The sequence below is a fragment of the Salvelinus alpinus genome, chromosome 15 (assembly GCF_045679555.1).
Source record: "Salvelinus alpinus chromosome 15, SLU_Salpinus.1, whole genome shotgun sequence".
Lineage (NCBI taxonomy): Eukaryota > Metazoa > Chordata > Actinopteri > Salmoniformes > Salmonidae > Salvelinus > Salvelinus alpinus.
Window position 1 is genome coordinate 26,475,446 of NC_092100.1, and position 14,424 is coordinate 26,489,869.

General features: G+C 43.9%; 2 protein-coding genes across 7 annotated transcripts in view; both read left to right on the top strand.

Moving 5' to 3' along the window:
• LOC139539831 (zinc finger CCCH domain-containing protein 18-like) overlaps positions 1 to 10,766 on the top strand; it is a 32,764-nt gene extending 21,998 nt beyond the window's left edge. For 2 of the 6 annotated variants that reach the window (XM_071343164.1, XM_071343165.1), the window contains exons 10-20: positions 2,615 to 2,803; positions 2,943 to 3,074; positions 3,254 to 3,349; positions 3,671 to 4,084; positions 6,823 to 6,933; positions 7,322 to 7,330; positions 7,634 to 7,836; positions 7,974 to 8,233; positions 8,913 to 9,012; positions 9,259 to 9,358; positions 9,693 to 10,766. In XM_071343164.1, the coding sequence (XP_071199265.1) occupies positions 2,615 to 2,803; positions 2,943 to 3,074; positions 3,254 to 3,349; positions 3,671 to 4,084; positions 6,823 to 6,933; positions 7,322 to 7,330; positions 7,634 to 7,836; positions 7,974 to 8,233; positions 8,913 to 9,012; positions 9,259 to 9,358; positions 9,693 to 9,900 (1,822 nt within the window). In that variant the 3' untranslated portion in view covers positions 9,901 to 10,766. The remainder of the gene's footprint in view (positions 1 to 2,614; positions 2,804 to 2,942; positions 3,075 to 3,253; positions 3,350 to 3,670; positions 4,085 to 6,822; positions 6,934 to 7,321; positions 7,331 to 7,633; positions 7,837 to 7,973; positions 8,234 to 8,912; positions 9,013 to 9,258; positions 9,359 to 9,692) is intronic. The other 4 variants (XM_071343166.1, XM_071343168.1, XM_071343167.1 and 1 more) reach the window with 4 other exon arrangements.
• Positions 10,767 to 12,642: 1,876 nt separating this feature from the next.
• On the top strand, positions 12,643 to 14,280 carry LOC139539303 (interleukin-17C-like). The gene is made up of 3 exons (XM_071342139.1): positions 12,643 to 12,648; positions 12,808 to 13,061; positions 13,379 to 14,280. The coding sequence occupies exons 1-3, from the start codon at positions 12,643 to 12,645 to the stop codon at positions 13,635 to 13,637; spliced, it is 519 nt and encodes a 172-aa protein (XP_071198240.1). The 3' UTR covers positions 13,638 to 14,280.
• The last annotated feature ends 144 nt before the right edge of the window (positions 14,281 to 14,424 follow it).

The window sequence follows — 14,424 nt, forward strand, 5'->3', positions numbered from 1 at the left end:
ACTCCCTGTTCACCCACGACTGCGTGGCCAAACACGACTCCAACACCATCATTAAGTTTGCTGACAACACAACACCTGATCACCGAGAACAATGAGACGGCCTATAGTGAGGACGTCAGAGAACTGGCAGTGTGGTGCCAGGACAACAACCTCTCCCTCAACGTAAGCAAGACAAAGCAGCTGATCGTGGACTACAGGAAAAGGCGGGCTGAACAGGCCACCATTAACATCGACGGGGCTGTAGTGGAGCGGGTCCAGTTTCAAGTTCCTTGGTGTCCACATCACCAATGAACGATCATGGTCCAAACATACCAAAACAGTCGTGAAGAGTGCACGATAAAACCTTCCCCCCTCAGGAAAATTAAAATATTTGGCATGGGTCCCCAGATCCTCAAAAGGTTCTACAGCTGCACCATCGAGAGCATCCTGACCGGTTGCATCACCACCTGGTATGGAAACTGCTCGGCATCTGACCGTAAGGCGCTACAGAGGGTAGTGCGTACGGCCCAGTACGTCGCTGGGGCCAAGCTTCCTGCCATCCAGGACCTAATATAATAGGGAGTGTCAGAGGAAAGCCCATAAAATTGTCAGAGACTCCAGTCACCCAAGTCATAGACTGTTTTCTCTGCTACCGCACGGCAAGCGGTACCGGAGCGCCAAGTCTAGGACCAAAAGGCTCCTCAACAGTTTCTACCCCCAAGCCATAAGACTACTGAACAAATAAAGAAATCGCCACTGGACTATTTACATTGACCACCCTCCCTTTTGTACACTGTTGCTATTCACTGTTTATTATCTACGTATAGTCACTTCACCCCTACCTACATGTACAAATTACCACAATTAACCTGTACCCTCGCACACTGACTCGGTACCGGTACCCCCTGTATATAGCCTCGTTATTCGTATTGTTACTTTTTATTATTTTTACTTTTCTATTTTGTAAATATTTTCTTAATTCTTCTTGAACTGCACTGTTGGTTAAGGGCTTGTAAGTAAGCATTTCACAGTGAGGTCTACACTTGTTGTATTCGGCGCTTGTGACAAATAAAGTTTGATTTGATTTACGGTGCGTGGGCAGACGAAGCCAGTCCTCAGTTAAAGGCACATGACAGCCTGCTTGGAGTTTGCCAAAAGGCACCTAAAGCACTCTCAGACCATGAGTAACAAGATTCTATGGTCTGATGAATCCAGCATTAGGTCTGGAGGACTCCTGGCACCATCCCTATGGTGAAACATGGTGGTGGTAGCCTCATGCTGTGGGTATGTTTTTCAGCGGCAGGTACTGGGAGACTAGTCAGGATCGGGACGAAGCAAAGTACAGAGAGATCCTTGATGAAAACCTGCTCCAGAGCACTCAGGACCTCAGACTAGGGGCGAAGGTTCACCTTCCAACAGGACAACGACCCTAAGCACGAAGGAGGGGCTTCGGGGAAAGTCTCTGAATGTCCTTGAGTGGCCCAGAGCCCGAACTTGAACCCGATTGAACATTTCTGGAGAGACCTGAAAATAGCTGTGCAGCAACGCTCCCCATCCAACCTGACTGGGCTTGAGAGGATCTGCGGAAAAGAATGGGAGTAACTCTCCAAATACAGGCGTGCCAAGCTTGTAGCCTCATACCCAAGAAGACTCAAGGCTATAATTGCTGTCAAAGATGCTTCAACAAAGTACTGAGTAAAGGGTCTGAATACTTATGTAAATTGATATTTATGTATTTTTATTTGTAATAAATTTGCAGACATTTCTGTGGTATTCTGTGGTATTCTGTGTAGATTGATGAGGGGGAAAAAGAATTTAATACATATTAGAATAAGGCTGTAACGTAACAAAATATGGGAAAAGTCGAGGGCTCTGAATACTTTCCAGATGCACTGTATTTTTTCACATTTTTCTTTATACTGGTAAATCAATTAAGAACAGTCTTATTTAGAATGACAACCTGTCAGGAAGTGGGCGCAGGACGTATAACACACATAGGTGTGGCAAGGAACAGTCTTTTGAACGTTTTGAATGTGTTTTTTAGATCATGATCAGCTCATGTTGCGACGCATCATGTTGTAAATCAGTGTCTCGGGTTCTCTTACCAGGGAATAACTGGAGGGCTGTCGCTCAAGTATGTTGTGTCAGTATGTTGTGTCAGTATGCCGTGCCAGTATGTCGTGTCAGTATGTCGTGTCAGTATGTCGTGTCAGTATGTCGTGTCAGTATGCCGTGCCAGTATGTCGTGCCAGTATGTCGTGTCAGTATGCCGTGCCAGTATGCCGTGCCAGTATGCCGTGTCAGTATGTCGTGTCAGTATGCCGTGTCAGTATGTCGTGTCAGTATGCCGTGCCAGTATGTCGTGTCAGTATGCCGTGCCATACTCTATCAGGAACATGAACTGGTTCCAGGTATGCACAATGTTGTCATCCTCATACCACAGCTCTTCCAAAAAAAGAACACCTGTCACTGAAAAGCGTGTTAAGGAAGGAATGAAAACAGTGAATGGAATCAAAATGTCCTCATTCATCATTGGCCTTCTGTCCATGATTTCAGTCTCATTCATTTGTGATGCTTTATTGCAAAATGTGTGATTTTAATTTGTTTGCCCCTATTTCCTTTCTCTCCCCCTCAGTCGACCGATGATGGAACCGCCTTCCAAAAAGGAGCTGATGCCCATGTCCAAGCGGCCAGATGAGTGGAAGGACCCCTGGCGCCGGTCCAAATCCCCCAGGAGACTTCCGGGCATGTCTGGGTCACCACCGCGGGGCCGACGGCGACACCGGCCTTCTGGATCCTCTGTATCGCTATCCAACTCATCTAGGTAGCTTTCAATTCAGCCATACATCTACTTTGGTACTCTGCCTTACATCAGCACCTATTTTCTGCAGTGTTTCAATCTACTTGAGTATTCCGTGTTTGTGTGTTAAAGAGTGAGGTTAAGTGTGTGTTCTGTTCTGCAGGTCTTCGTCCCGCTCTTCCTCCTACACAGGCTCCGGTTCATCCCGATCTCGGTCTCGCTCAGGCTCCTCGTCCTTCAGCTCGTACTCCAGCCACTCATCCCAGCGCAGCTCCTTCAGCGGCAGCCACTCCAGGTCCGACACACACTCTGCCTGCCTGTCAACGCACAGAACCACCTAACACACCCCCACAACACTGTCTATTGAATAGGACACTCATTCCCTGAGTCCAAGCTAACCTTTAACCTATGGTCTCGCATAAGATAGCTGGTCTCCCATAAGATAAACTTGGGCTTCTGTTTATCTCACTGCAGGTCCAGATCGTTCTCATTGTCTCCGTCTCCGACCCATTCAGCACAGAGGAACGCCAAGAATAAAGTTGAGGCCCCGCCAGCTCTAGGGCACAAAGGGTACAGCCATACCCATTCTTCCATAGACATGCTGTATATTCATCAGTTGTGCTGTGCACCTTCATACACAACTCACACAGATCGTTTGTACTTTTCCTTTCATGGCTCAAGAGTCTATAGGTACTGAGTCTTACATAATAATAGAGTAGTTTGCATTTAATTGACATGCTATATTGTTCACCTTAGATGTGTAGCTAGCATGCTTCTGGTGTTAGTCTATAGTCAATCAGTCTTTTTGAGAAAGTATGGGTTTTGCCCTCATTAGTGTGACGTGTGGATGCTGCATGCCAAACAACAAAGCAATATACTCTTATCTTCAAGCGTCCCACTGAAGCCTGGTACACCTCCCCCTCCTCGTAGGGAGAAGGCTCCCCCCAGGAAGGCTCCCAGCCCACCATTGCCAGGCCAGCCTGGGAAACTCCCCAAACCCACCCCGGAGGGGGGCAAGCCCATCAACCACCGCGAGTCCCACGACGGAGGCCGACCCATGCCGCCTCGGGAGGGGGGCCGACCCATGCCGCCTCGGGAGGGGGGCCGGCCCATGCCGCCTCGGGAGGGGGGCCGGCCCATGCCGCCTCGGGAGGGGGGCCGGCCCATGCCGCCTCGGGAGGGGGGCCGGCCCATGCCGCCTCGGGAGGGGGGCCGGCCCATGCCGCCTCGGGAGGGGGGCCGGCCCATGCCGCCTCGGGAGGGGGGCCGACGGAAGGAGAGGCAGCAGCACAACCCACCCAGGAGGTAGGACAGAAGTACACACTTCTACTGGCCATCCGTCTATCACAAGTTCCTCTGTCGCATATTAACACAGCCAACCTGAGAGCTCAAGGATATCCAATGATATACCAAGTAGGGATGGATATTTGAAATTATTTTACTATTCAAATTATATCATGACATTTGTTTGTATATGCGGGTAGTCCAAATGCAACACACAAATAAAATGCTCTTGACCAATCAAAATGACACAAATGCACATGGCAGTGGTAAACAGCGGACAGACTGCTTTTCTCCGCTAGTTTTGGCTAACAGCAAAAGTGAAAGAGAATTATGATTTTCACCGATGTTCTGTAACAATAACGTTTTCTGGTGTGTGTTTTGCATTGATCTGTTTCAGGTTTTGTGGAAACTGTTAGTTGCGAGCATGTAATTGCTGTTTGAAGTGTACCGATGTCAGGGAGGACTGGAGGGCTAAATGTGCAGCAGTAGCTCAACGCACCATTATAAAAGCTACATTGTGTTTTATTAAATTAAGAATTAAGTGTCATGATATATATCCTTGTAGGTAACAATGTCACAAGTATCATTTTCATTTAATTTAGACAGCTTTTTGTTAAAATAGTTCTACAATTATTATATATTTTTAAATGAACACTCAAGTAATCCAATACTAACGTCCGTTTGATTATTCAATTAACTGTGCCCATCCCTAATACCACGGTGCAATGATTGTACAAAATATTGCCACAAATCAAGGAGAGACTATTTCTTCCCATCTGGGTGTTAGTCTTTTTTTATTATTGCAGTGAACTCTATTGCAGCTCCGCTAACTAGAGACTTAACCGGATCACATTTTTATATTTTGCCAATCAGATTGTTAACCTTATTTTCAGGCAGTATGTCACAGGTAGGCCTAATACCAGGCATATTTGTGAGTGTGTGTGTGGGTTTTTTATTGAATTTGCACGACGAGTATCCCTCAGCTCACAAAGCCACTTTGTATGGCAGGTAGATTTGCATCAGCAGGGGCCTATTCCAGCAGCAGGACTGTGTGTTGGTGAAAGAACTATCCTCTATCTCTGGGTCAGCTGATGGCCATGTCTGGGCCTGCATGGGGAAGAACCCAGGGCTGGTGCTGTGGTCAGGGAAAGGACAGCGAGGGGGCGAGCCACTGGCTGTGGTTTCTCTGCCTACATGGGTAGAATGCACTAGGCTCACGCTGTGTGGGTGGCGTGGTTCTCCCTGTGGAAAATCTCATGTAAAACCTGTTGGCCGGGGGTCCTGCAGCTCTAAAGATGCATTGTGCTCCCCTGTAAAATGTTAATTTATTGACTTGACTGCATGTTTATGTAAGTCATTTTGTTCAGCAATGATTCATAGTTAATGGAGCTAACACTTTTCCTTAACGCTTTTCCTTAACACTTTTTATTTAGTGGAACATGAACCATAACGTAATTTCATACCATGGATACATTTTGAATAATGTATGAAAGAACGAAATGCAATCTCTTTTTAGTGTGGAAAGTAGTAAAGTACAAATATTTTCACATTCTATTAACTTCTGATGTTTCTGCCCATCGTTGTATGAAATGGTGATTTGAATATTGTGATGACTTTGGCACTGCTCACCAGGTGTCCATGTCACAGGAGCAGGCAAAAGGGTAGGAAGTAAGACGGGCACAAGATTGATGTGCGTGCATCTTAAGGGCTGTCAAGAAATTATTTCAATGGGGGCTAGATGCTTTTAGTGTTACCACATAGCTCAGACACAACCTGGTACTACTAATTCATTTCAACAAAAGATGCTGTCACTCAGAGATGAATGTTCACAGCTGACTGGCATGATGACGCCTGAGGTGCCGTTGGGAGTTTCCCTTGGCAAGAGGAGTAGGACTTGAAGACTGTTGTAGGCTGTTTCGTAGGTTTTCCTCTCAGGTGAACTTGTATCGTCAGTCACGACGTGACTTGATGTTAGTGGCGTCAAATGAACACAGCTATTGTTCCTGCTCTGAGGGAAATCTCCCTTCATCTGTGATGCAGCACTCTACTCCACTGCAGGGACAACAGTTTGTTTTAAGTTATATGAATGTGACCTAAAATGACTTGCCGAGTATGCAATCAAATCAAAGTTTATTTGTCACGTGCGCCGAATACAACAGGTGTAGACCTTACAGTTAAATGCTTACTTACAGGCTCTAACCAATAGTGCAAAAAAGGTGTTAGGTGAACAATAGGTAAGTAAAGAAATAAAACAACAGTAAAAAGACAGGCTATATACGAGGCTATAAAAGTAGCGGGGCTATAAAAGTAGCGAGGCTACATTCAGACACCGGTTAGTCAGGCTGATTGAGGTAGTATGTACATGTAGATATGGTTAACGTGACTATGCATATATGATGAACAGAGAGTAGCAGTAGCATTAAAGAGCGGGTGGCGGGTCACAATGCAGATAACCTGGTTAGCCAATGTGCGGGAGCGTTGGTTGGTCGGTCCAATTGAGGTAGTATGTACATGAATGTATAGTTAAAGTGACTATGCATATATGATAAACAGAGAATGGCCATGCAGTCGTGGGTGAACAGGGAGTACAGGAGGGGACTGAGCACGCACCCCTGTGGAGCTCCAGTGTTGAGGATCAATTGGACTGACACGTTGTTACTGTGATGTACAATCTACTAACTATTAAAAGTATGATGATCTCTTCGCTCACTGAAATATGTTAATCTTTCTCTCTGCTCTCACTCTATTCCCCTGTTCAGGCGGACAGTCAGTGGCAGTGTGAGCGGCAGTAGTTACTCTGGCTCCAGCTCTCGCTCCAGATCCCGCTCCTCCTCTGCCTCCATCTCACGCTCTGGATCCAAGAAGTCCAGGTAGGAAGAACCGATCCCACTTCCACTAACTTCCACTACACTGCTTTAAAAGCTGACAGTTAAGAGTATTTTGCCTCAGAAAGGAGTTATTGACTTGGTGCTGGTACCCCCTGTATATAGCCTCGTTATTATTTTATTGTAACTTTAAAAAATAAATATTTTTTTACTTTAGTTTATTTAGTAAATATTTTCTTAACTCTATTTCTTGAACTGCATTGTTGAGTAAGGGCTTGTAACTAAGCATTTCACGGTAAGGTCTACACCTGTTTGTATTCGGTGCATGTAACATAACATTTGATTTGATGCAGGTACCACTTTGAAACCGATATGTATTGAATACCTTCTCTCTTGTTTTTCTTTGCTGTTTATCCACTGGTCAACTACCTAGAAAATCCAGGTACTATGCCATTTTATATCTGCCATCTATATTACCCTGGCTTGTACACCTGCTCCTCTCTTCATTTATCTTAACAGTGATTCATCCGTTTGATTGATTTCTCCCCCATTTTGCCCCACCACCCACTCGGTCACCACCTTCTGTTCTTTAATCAGAATTTGTCATGCTTAAATAAAAATCCCCCCCACTACAAATGTTGATATTCTGTCAATATTTCCTTCAGCCTGAGTTAGTGTGTGTGCAGGTTTTTGTGACACAGCACTGAGTCTCTCTCTCCCTGTGGCCTGTGTGGTCCCTGTTTAGGTCTCTGAGTGTGAGCAGTGTGTCTAGTGTGTCCTCGGCCTCCTCCAGCAGCAGCTCAGTGAGGAGCGCTGACTCAGATGACATGTACGCTGACCTGGCCAGCCCTGTGTCGTCAGCTAGTTCCCGATCCCCCACCCCCGGACAGCCCCATGCCCGCAAGGAGAGGGGCCCGCCACGGGACAGGTGTCCCAACAAAGACAAAGGTAGCAGTTAGGCTGTTGTCATAGACTCTGCAATTCACTCTGGATTGTATTGTGGTTGTCGTGTCATCACAGAATGGCAGCCATCTGGTGGTTCTATGGGTTGTATGTTAGTGATGTATACTGTCTGCTCTCCACAGGGAAGCCCACTAAGAAAGATGAGCCCCATCCTCCCAGAGAGGACCGGCGGAAGATTGATACCTCAGGCCTCCCTCATAGAAACACCCACGGCCCCATGCCCAGATCTGGGCCTGGCAGCAGGGGGCACGGTCCAGGGGGGCACAGTCCAGGAGGACACGGTCCTGGCGGCCACCCCATGCACCCGCCCCACGGACCCCCCATGGGACCCCCTGGAGGCTATGGCCAGCACAAAGACATTAAACTCACGCTTCTCAACAAGGTGACCGCTGCTGGATTTACTGTTGAAAGTCAACTGCTCTCACCTCAACTCAAATAGACTGAGTCTCTGAATTACTCTCGAAAAATATGTGGATTAGTGTTGTTCTGAGACTAGTATCGACAGAAATTATGTTAATGTTGGGAAAAAACAGCCTTATGTTGCCACCCAGAGTCACATGTATTTATTTTGCAAGCTATAGCGCACACTATTTTACAAATGTATGTTTTAAATGACCACAGAGTTCACTCTGCTTCGTGTTTTCTTTTTGCCAAGGAATATCTGGCATTGTAGGATTGCTATACTGGTATCGTGACAACACTAATTTAGATACAAGTGACACTGATATCACACCCTGTGACACTAATGGCATTAGAGTTTAGAGGTCTGAGTGTCTTTGTGCGAAGGAGAGTTTGGACAGTCAATGTGATGTGTCTGACTTCCTCATACTCTTATCAGTCAGACTGAATAACTAAATGTACTAATATCAAGCTTCTGTATACCATACTTTTGGTATCGCTTATATTTTTTCAGGGTAGGCTGTGTATATACACACACATTATTTAAATGCCACCATTGAACATTGAGCAAATGTGATTTTATCTCATTTTAATGTACTGTATTTTGCATTTGTTGCTTGTGAACTGTCTGACTAACAATGTATCTCTCTCTCACTCTGTAGCAGCAGGCAGAGCGGGGTAACAGGAAGCGATACATGCCTTCAGACAAGGACAGGCCTACCTCTCCACTTAGCAAGAGGATAGCATTGTCTCCTGAGAGAGGTGAGGGCCTCAAACTGTCCAGAAAACGCTTAGTCTGACATTAATAATGTGTTCTTCTCAAGGAACTCACACACACATACACATGGTTTGGTTATACCAAATGTGGAAATCCAACTACCAGAGAAACCTTGCCGTAGGCTGCATTATCTGTTCTTTCTATATGCTATGTCTGTGTTGAACCAAGTCATTCATCTGAGGCCACACTTCCCTGCTGTATGTAATCAACTTCTCGTCAATGTCCTACAGGTCGTGGTGACAGGAGGATGCCTGGACGGCCCCCACTCTCTCCTAGAATGGACCGGCCCAGAGGCCAGGGCCCTCGCCTCATGCCACCACCGGGAGAAAGGTAGGTGCCCTCTGCTGCTTCTCATCCAAAACTACACACACAACCCCAACCTGACACCTCTTTGTTGGTGCTGCCCTTCACCACTGCAGTAGTGATGTCATTTTAGGATGTTAGAGCAACCATAAGCCTTTGTTTTGAATGTGGAACAAGTCACAAAAGTGGAAGCCCCAGAAGTATATGATATACACCAATACACAGGGCATGTGACCATGTCGTCACTATTTATACATCTACTCGCACTTTCTCTGTACAGGTAGATTAATCCCCATGATAACCCTTGTAAATTGTCATAGGCATGTGGCACTAAACCCAATCATGTAATTTCTCTCTTTAGAAAACGTCCTCTGTCCCCACCACCCAAGTTGTCTGGGAAAGGTCCAGGGGGGTTGTCCTCGGGCTCAGGCAAGCAGCCCCCAGGCGGCCCGGGCTCAGGCTCCGGCAAGCCTAGCAGCACACTGTCCCGCCGTGAGGAGCTGCTGAAACAGCTCAAGGCTGTTGAGGATGCCATTGCCCGCAAGAGGGCCAAGATCCCAGGGAAATAACCCTCACCCTGCCTGCCTGCCTGCCTACCCAAGTCGCCCAGGCAACATCAAGCATCAAGGGACATAAGTCACCAATACCTGTCAAGAAGCCTAGCGTTCTCTGGAAATGTAAAAAAGGTGTCTGTCCCAAAATGTAAAGGCCATTGTGTAATTGTTACTGAACAAAATGGCCACCAAAACATTTCTGCTTGTTTGCCCTCAGAGAGAGGTTGTCTAAAAGGTTTTACAGTGCTGAACAAAAGTAGTAGCAGGGTGTCACTGTTGCTCACTGTTGTCTATTTAGTGAAAAGGAACAATCTTCCCATTGTGTCTCATTGATAAGGTGAATTTATATACTTTTCATCCACACTCTGTTTCTTTCTGTCTGCCCCTTTTACTGTCTCTTATCTCATGTCTTTTTTTTCTGTTGGGTCGAGTGCTGGTCTTGCCCCATTTGTTCTGTTCTGAAGATCCTGGAAACTGCCTCTAGTCTCCCAACTGGTTCTCTGTACAAACATTTCGTCTGCATTCATTCAGAATGAGGAACATGCTCACAGGACCTCTTGTTCTTGGTGGTTGTGTCTTAACCAATGACTTCTCCTGTGCGCTGTGTTCTCTTGCAGTGTTCATTTTACATACCGTGTACAATAATAGTGAGCATTTGACAAGCACCCATTTTTTTCAAGTGTATGATTGGAGAGAACAAATTGATAGTGATGTGAAGTATTGCTTTTTTAATCTACCCCCAAAAATCTAGCTCTTCTCAAGTAATTTACTGTGTTTTATTTTATGAGAGATGTATGAGAGATGGTTGGACACCGGAGGATAAGGAGCGTCTTGCTTTTGTGACAAAAGGCTTCTAAATAAACTATTTTGATAAAGAGAAACCATCTGTTGTGTGTCTGTTCCTTCTCCACAATTTCACTCTCCCCAATCCTATATTAATTGGATACATGGCTCCATCAATCACTTGTTTTCTCTTGTTCTTCACAAGAGATGAAGCGCAATGTATTGCATGTTGATGTACATTTTCACTACCAAATATAATTTGAAAAACAAGGCTTTCACATGATTACTGCAGATCTTATGAATAATAATGGGCAGAACACATTATGCTTTCTATGGTGGGGCAAGGACATCACAGATGCATTCTGATTAACCAATGACATTTGGTGCTTTTCCACTGGCAGTCAATGGCTGGGCTGAGGCTCCAGGCAATTACTCTGGAAAAGAGACTGGAGGCAAATGTGATAGAAGATGTGATGATATTGATTTAATGTTAGTGAGGTGGAAATATGAGCCCAGCTAAACTGGTCAATGGTACAAGTCCTACTGATTTAGCGTGTTTGTTCTTCGGGGCAGGGATTTGATCATTGGAAAGTTCATGGTACTTGCCCTTATTGGAATCCTCATCTCAGTTTTCACTGAGCCATCTTCAGAGTGGCAGATGTTCATTTATATCTCTCAGACATGTTAATCAGTAAGCAGACTAATAGTCTAGTGTCTGTTTCATCATGACCAGAATATATTAAAACACATGCTCTAGTAGTTTATCTGCATACAGTCTGATTATTCTGCATACTAAAAGTCCCATACCCTGACAGCTCATTAGCTTACAGATAGAGGGAACTTCTTCATCACAAAGAAAAATACCTATTTATAATGAAGCATGTTGTCTTCTGACAGTTTACTGAAGCCATGTGGCGTTCTTTCCAGATTTCTCTTTGCCTGTGTACTGGCTTGATGGTGAGGAGACCTGTCATTTTGACAATCTCGCCTGATGTTTGTCGTTATAATGCACTGATAAGGCATACTTACTGGTTTGCCCAGCTATCACACCTTATCTGCTTTATTTGTAACTGACTTGTATTTCTGGAACCAATTATGTTGGAATTGTTTCAATCAGGAAAAACGTGAAAAATACTCCTTGTTCAGTAAGGGTAGGACTCAGACAATTTAGGAGGGGCAGGGAGAGATGAGGCTATTGTGATGACACCATTGTTTGCATCCGAGTGGGAAGATCCAGGCTGCAGGAGAAAGTGTTCACCTTGTAGGAAGGCTGATGAGGTTGTCTAGTGAATGAGCTAAATATGCTATAATTAGAATTCCTCAATCATCATCCTCCGTTTATCATGCTGAATTTAACCTGAGCAAATATATTTACAGTTTTTTTCCCCTTGAAAGTTTTAGCATACAGTATGTGGTTACATTTATTATTGGTAGATAACTGTGAAAAGGTGTAGTAGGATAGGCCAAAATTAGGCTACATTTATTTCTGGATTCAGATTTGATCCATTTTATCAGTGTGTGTATAAATGAACAGTTTTGTTACATTTCTTCATAATTCCTAGCTGTCTTGACTATGGAAACATATCAGTAAGATTACTGTCTGTCAAGGGATGCAAGCTGTCTGATAGTATGCCTATGGTCAATATATTGATTATAGCAGCTAATAAAATCAATATGAATAAGTATGTATAGGTGTACACAAGCTCATATAGATTAATTCAATAACAGGTGATGTAATGTTGATGTAAACACAAGCCAAGTCCTGACAGTGGGGACACTCACTGTAGGAAAGAGGAAGCTGGGAACTGAATATAGTGATTTCCATTTCCTCCTACATACGGATTTCCCCAACCAGGTAACACTATAAATTGTAGGATCACTGGCATTATGGCACAAAACAGAGCATAAGCACTTGGGTTCCTCTACTAACAAATATATATTTGATATTTGAAAATGTCAGGTCTATTCAAGATTATGCAGGTAAGTGAGAGATTGACTGCCCTGATTGTTTGAAATTTAACTACACCTGAATGAATGTTGGATTACGTTTTGATCCATCATTTTGGATTGGTTTAATTCAAATGGTAATTTATTAATGGGGTTTGTTCGTTTTTATTAATTTATTTCACTCCTTTGCAGACTCTACTTTTACTTGGACTTTTTATTGCTAAATTGACTTTGGCATCAGAGGCACACAAGCATAAGGGATGCTTCAGTGCAGAAGAACTGGAGGATGGAGCTCTTAAGATCTTGCGTCGAAACCGGTACCTGAAAGACGGTCATATTGATGAAACGCAGTATCACAAGCTGGGTACGAAGAAGACCTGCCCTGCTGTGCTTCATTCACAGTCAGTAGACTACAACAACCGTTCTGTCTCCCCCTGGCGGTACAGGTAAGGCATCTCTTTCTACTCGAAGTAAATACTTTCTGGATAGGTCTAACATTTTATAGCCTCGTACGATCCATCATAATCTCGCGAACTCATGTTCTGTTTCGCGACACAGAACGTGATCAAAGAATGTGAGCTCCGAGATCAGGATGGTTCGTACGAGGCTACAATTTTACTCATGCAGCCATAATATACTCAGTCGGACAATAATATAATTTGAGTCAATGTGCATGACATATGGCTAGGAAAGACATTTTCGTATGGCACTATTAATTGATTAATTGGCTATTTGGATCATTGGAATGTCACTTGTCCCACAGCATCGATAGCAAGGAGGGACGATTCCCTGAGAAGATTGTTGTTGCTGAATGTCTATGTACGGGATGTATCATCGTCAAAGGGCACGGACATCACGGGGCCGAATACGAAGATTATGGATATAACTCTGTGCCTGTAGTGCAATCCCAGATGGTTTTGATGAGGACCGACTGCACGAACAACCCAGGAAAATATTCATTCACCTCACAATTTATCAAAGTGCCTATTGCCTGCACCTGCGTTAAGGCCAGGACATATTAAGTGCCTCTCATAGAGGACATTTTTTAGACAAACTGTAGTGACATGTTTCACATTTTGTTGTGTTTGTTTTAAAATGCACTTAAGTTATTGAAAGTATAACACTATGCTTATGGATACGAAGCTATCGAGAATACATGGATTTTTACATGACACTCTTAGGTACATTAATGTAGTACTTGTGTTGCAAGGTTGTATTTATTTGATGATCTATTAACTATTTATTAGTCTCGTCAGACGGGTTTCCTCCCACAATGTACCAATGTTCCGGCTGTTGCTCATAGGTCTGAGTTTCAGAGACTAACTATTTATTGAACTATGTTCTCAAGCTATTTATTTATCGATGTTTTTTGGTGACTTTTGTTATTAGGCCTATTCCTTTCAACATCAATGTGTTCTTCTGTCCCTGTTTTCCCATCAATATAATCAAACATTTTAGATAGCTGCCTCTGTTGAAATTGGAAATGGTAAATATTCGAATTTTCAGACATCTGCGCATTTAACACGGTATACTATAAGAATCGTTTGATTAGGCTATTTATCGGTATTGATTTTGACAAATTGTACGTGGGTGATGAATTTATGGAAATGTAGCATAATTTATTAAATGTTATTGTTGTTTCCTTAATAAAGATTACTAATGAAATATCTGCCGATCATGCTTTATTTGGGCCAATTTAAATTGTTAAAGGTGGATAAATCTTCGGGGTTTTAATATATACTAATGTTATTTACAAAGCAACACGCAAGACAGCCTGCGTTATTACATTAGCTAACAATTTACTATTGA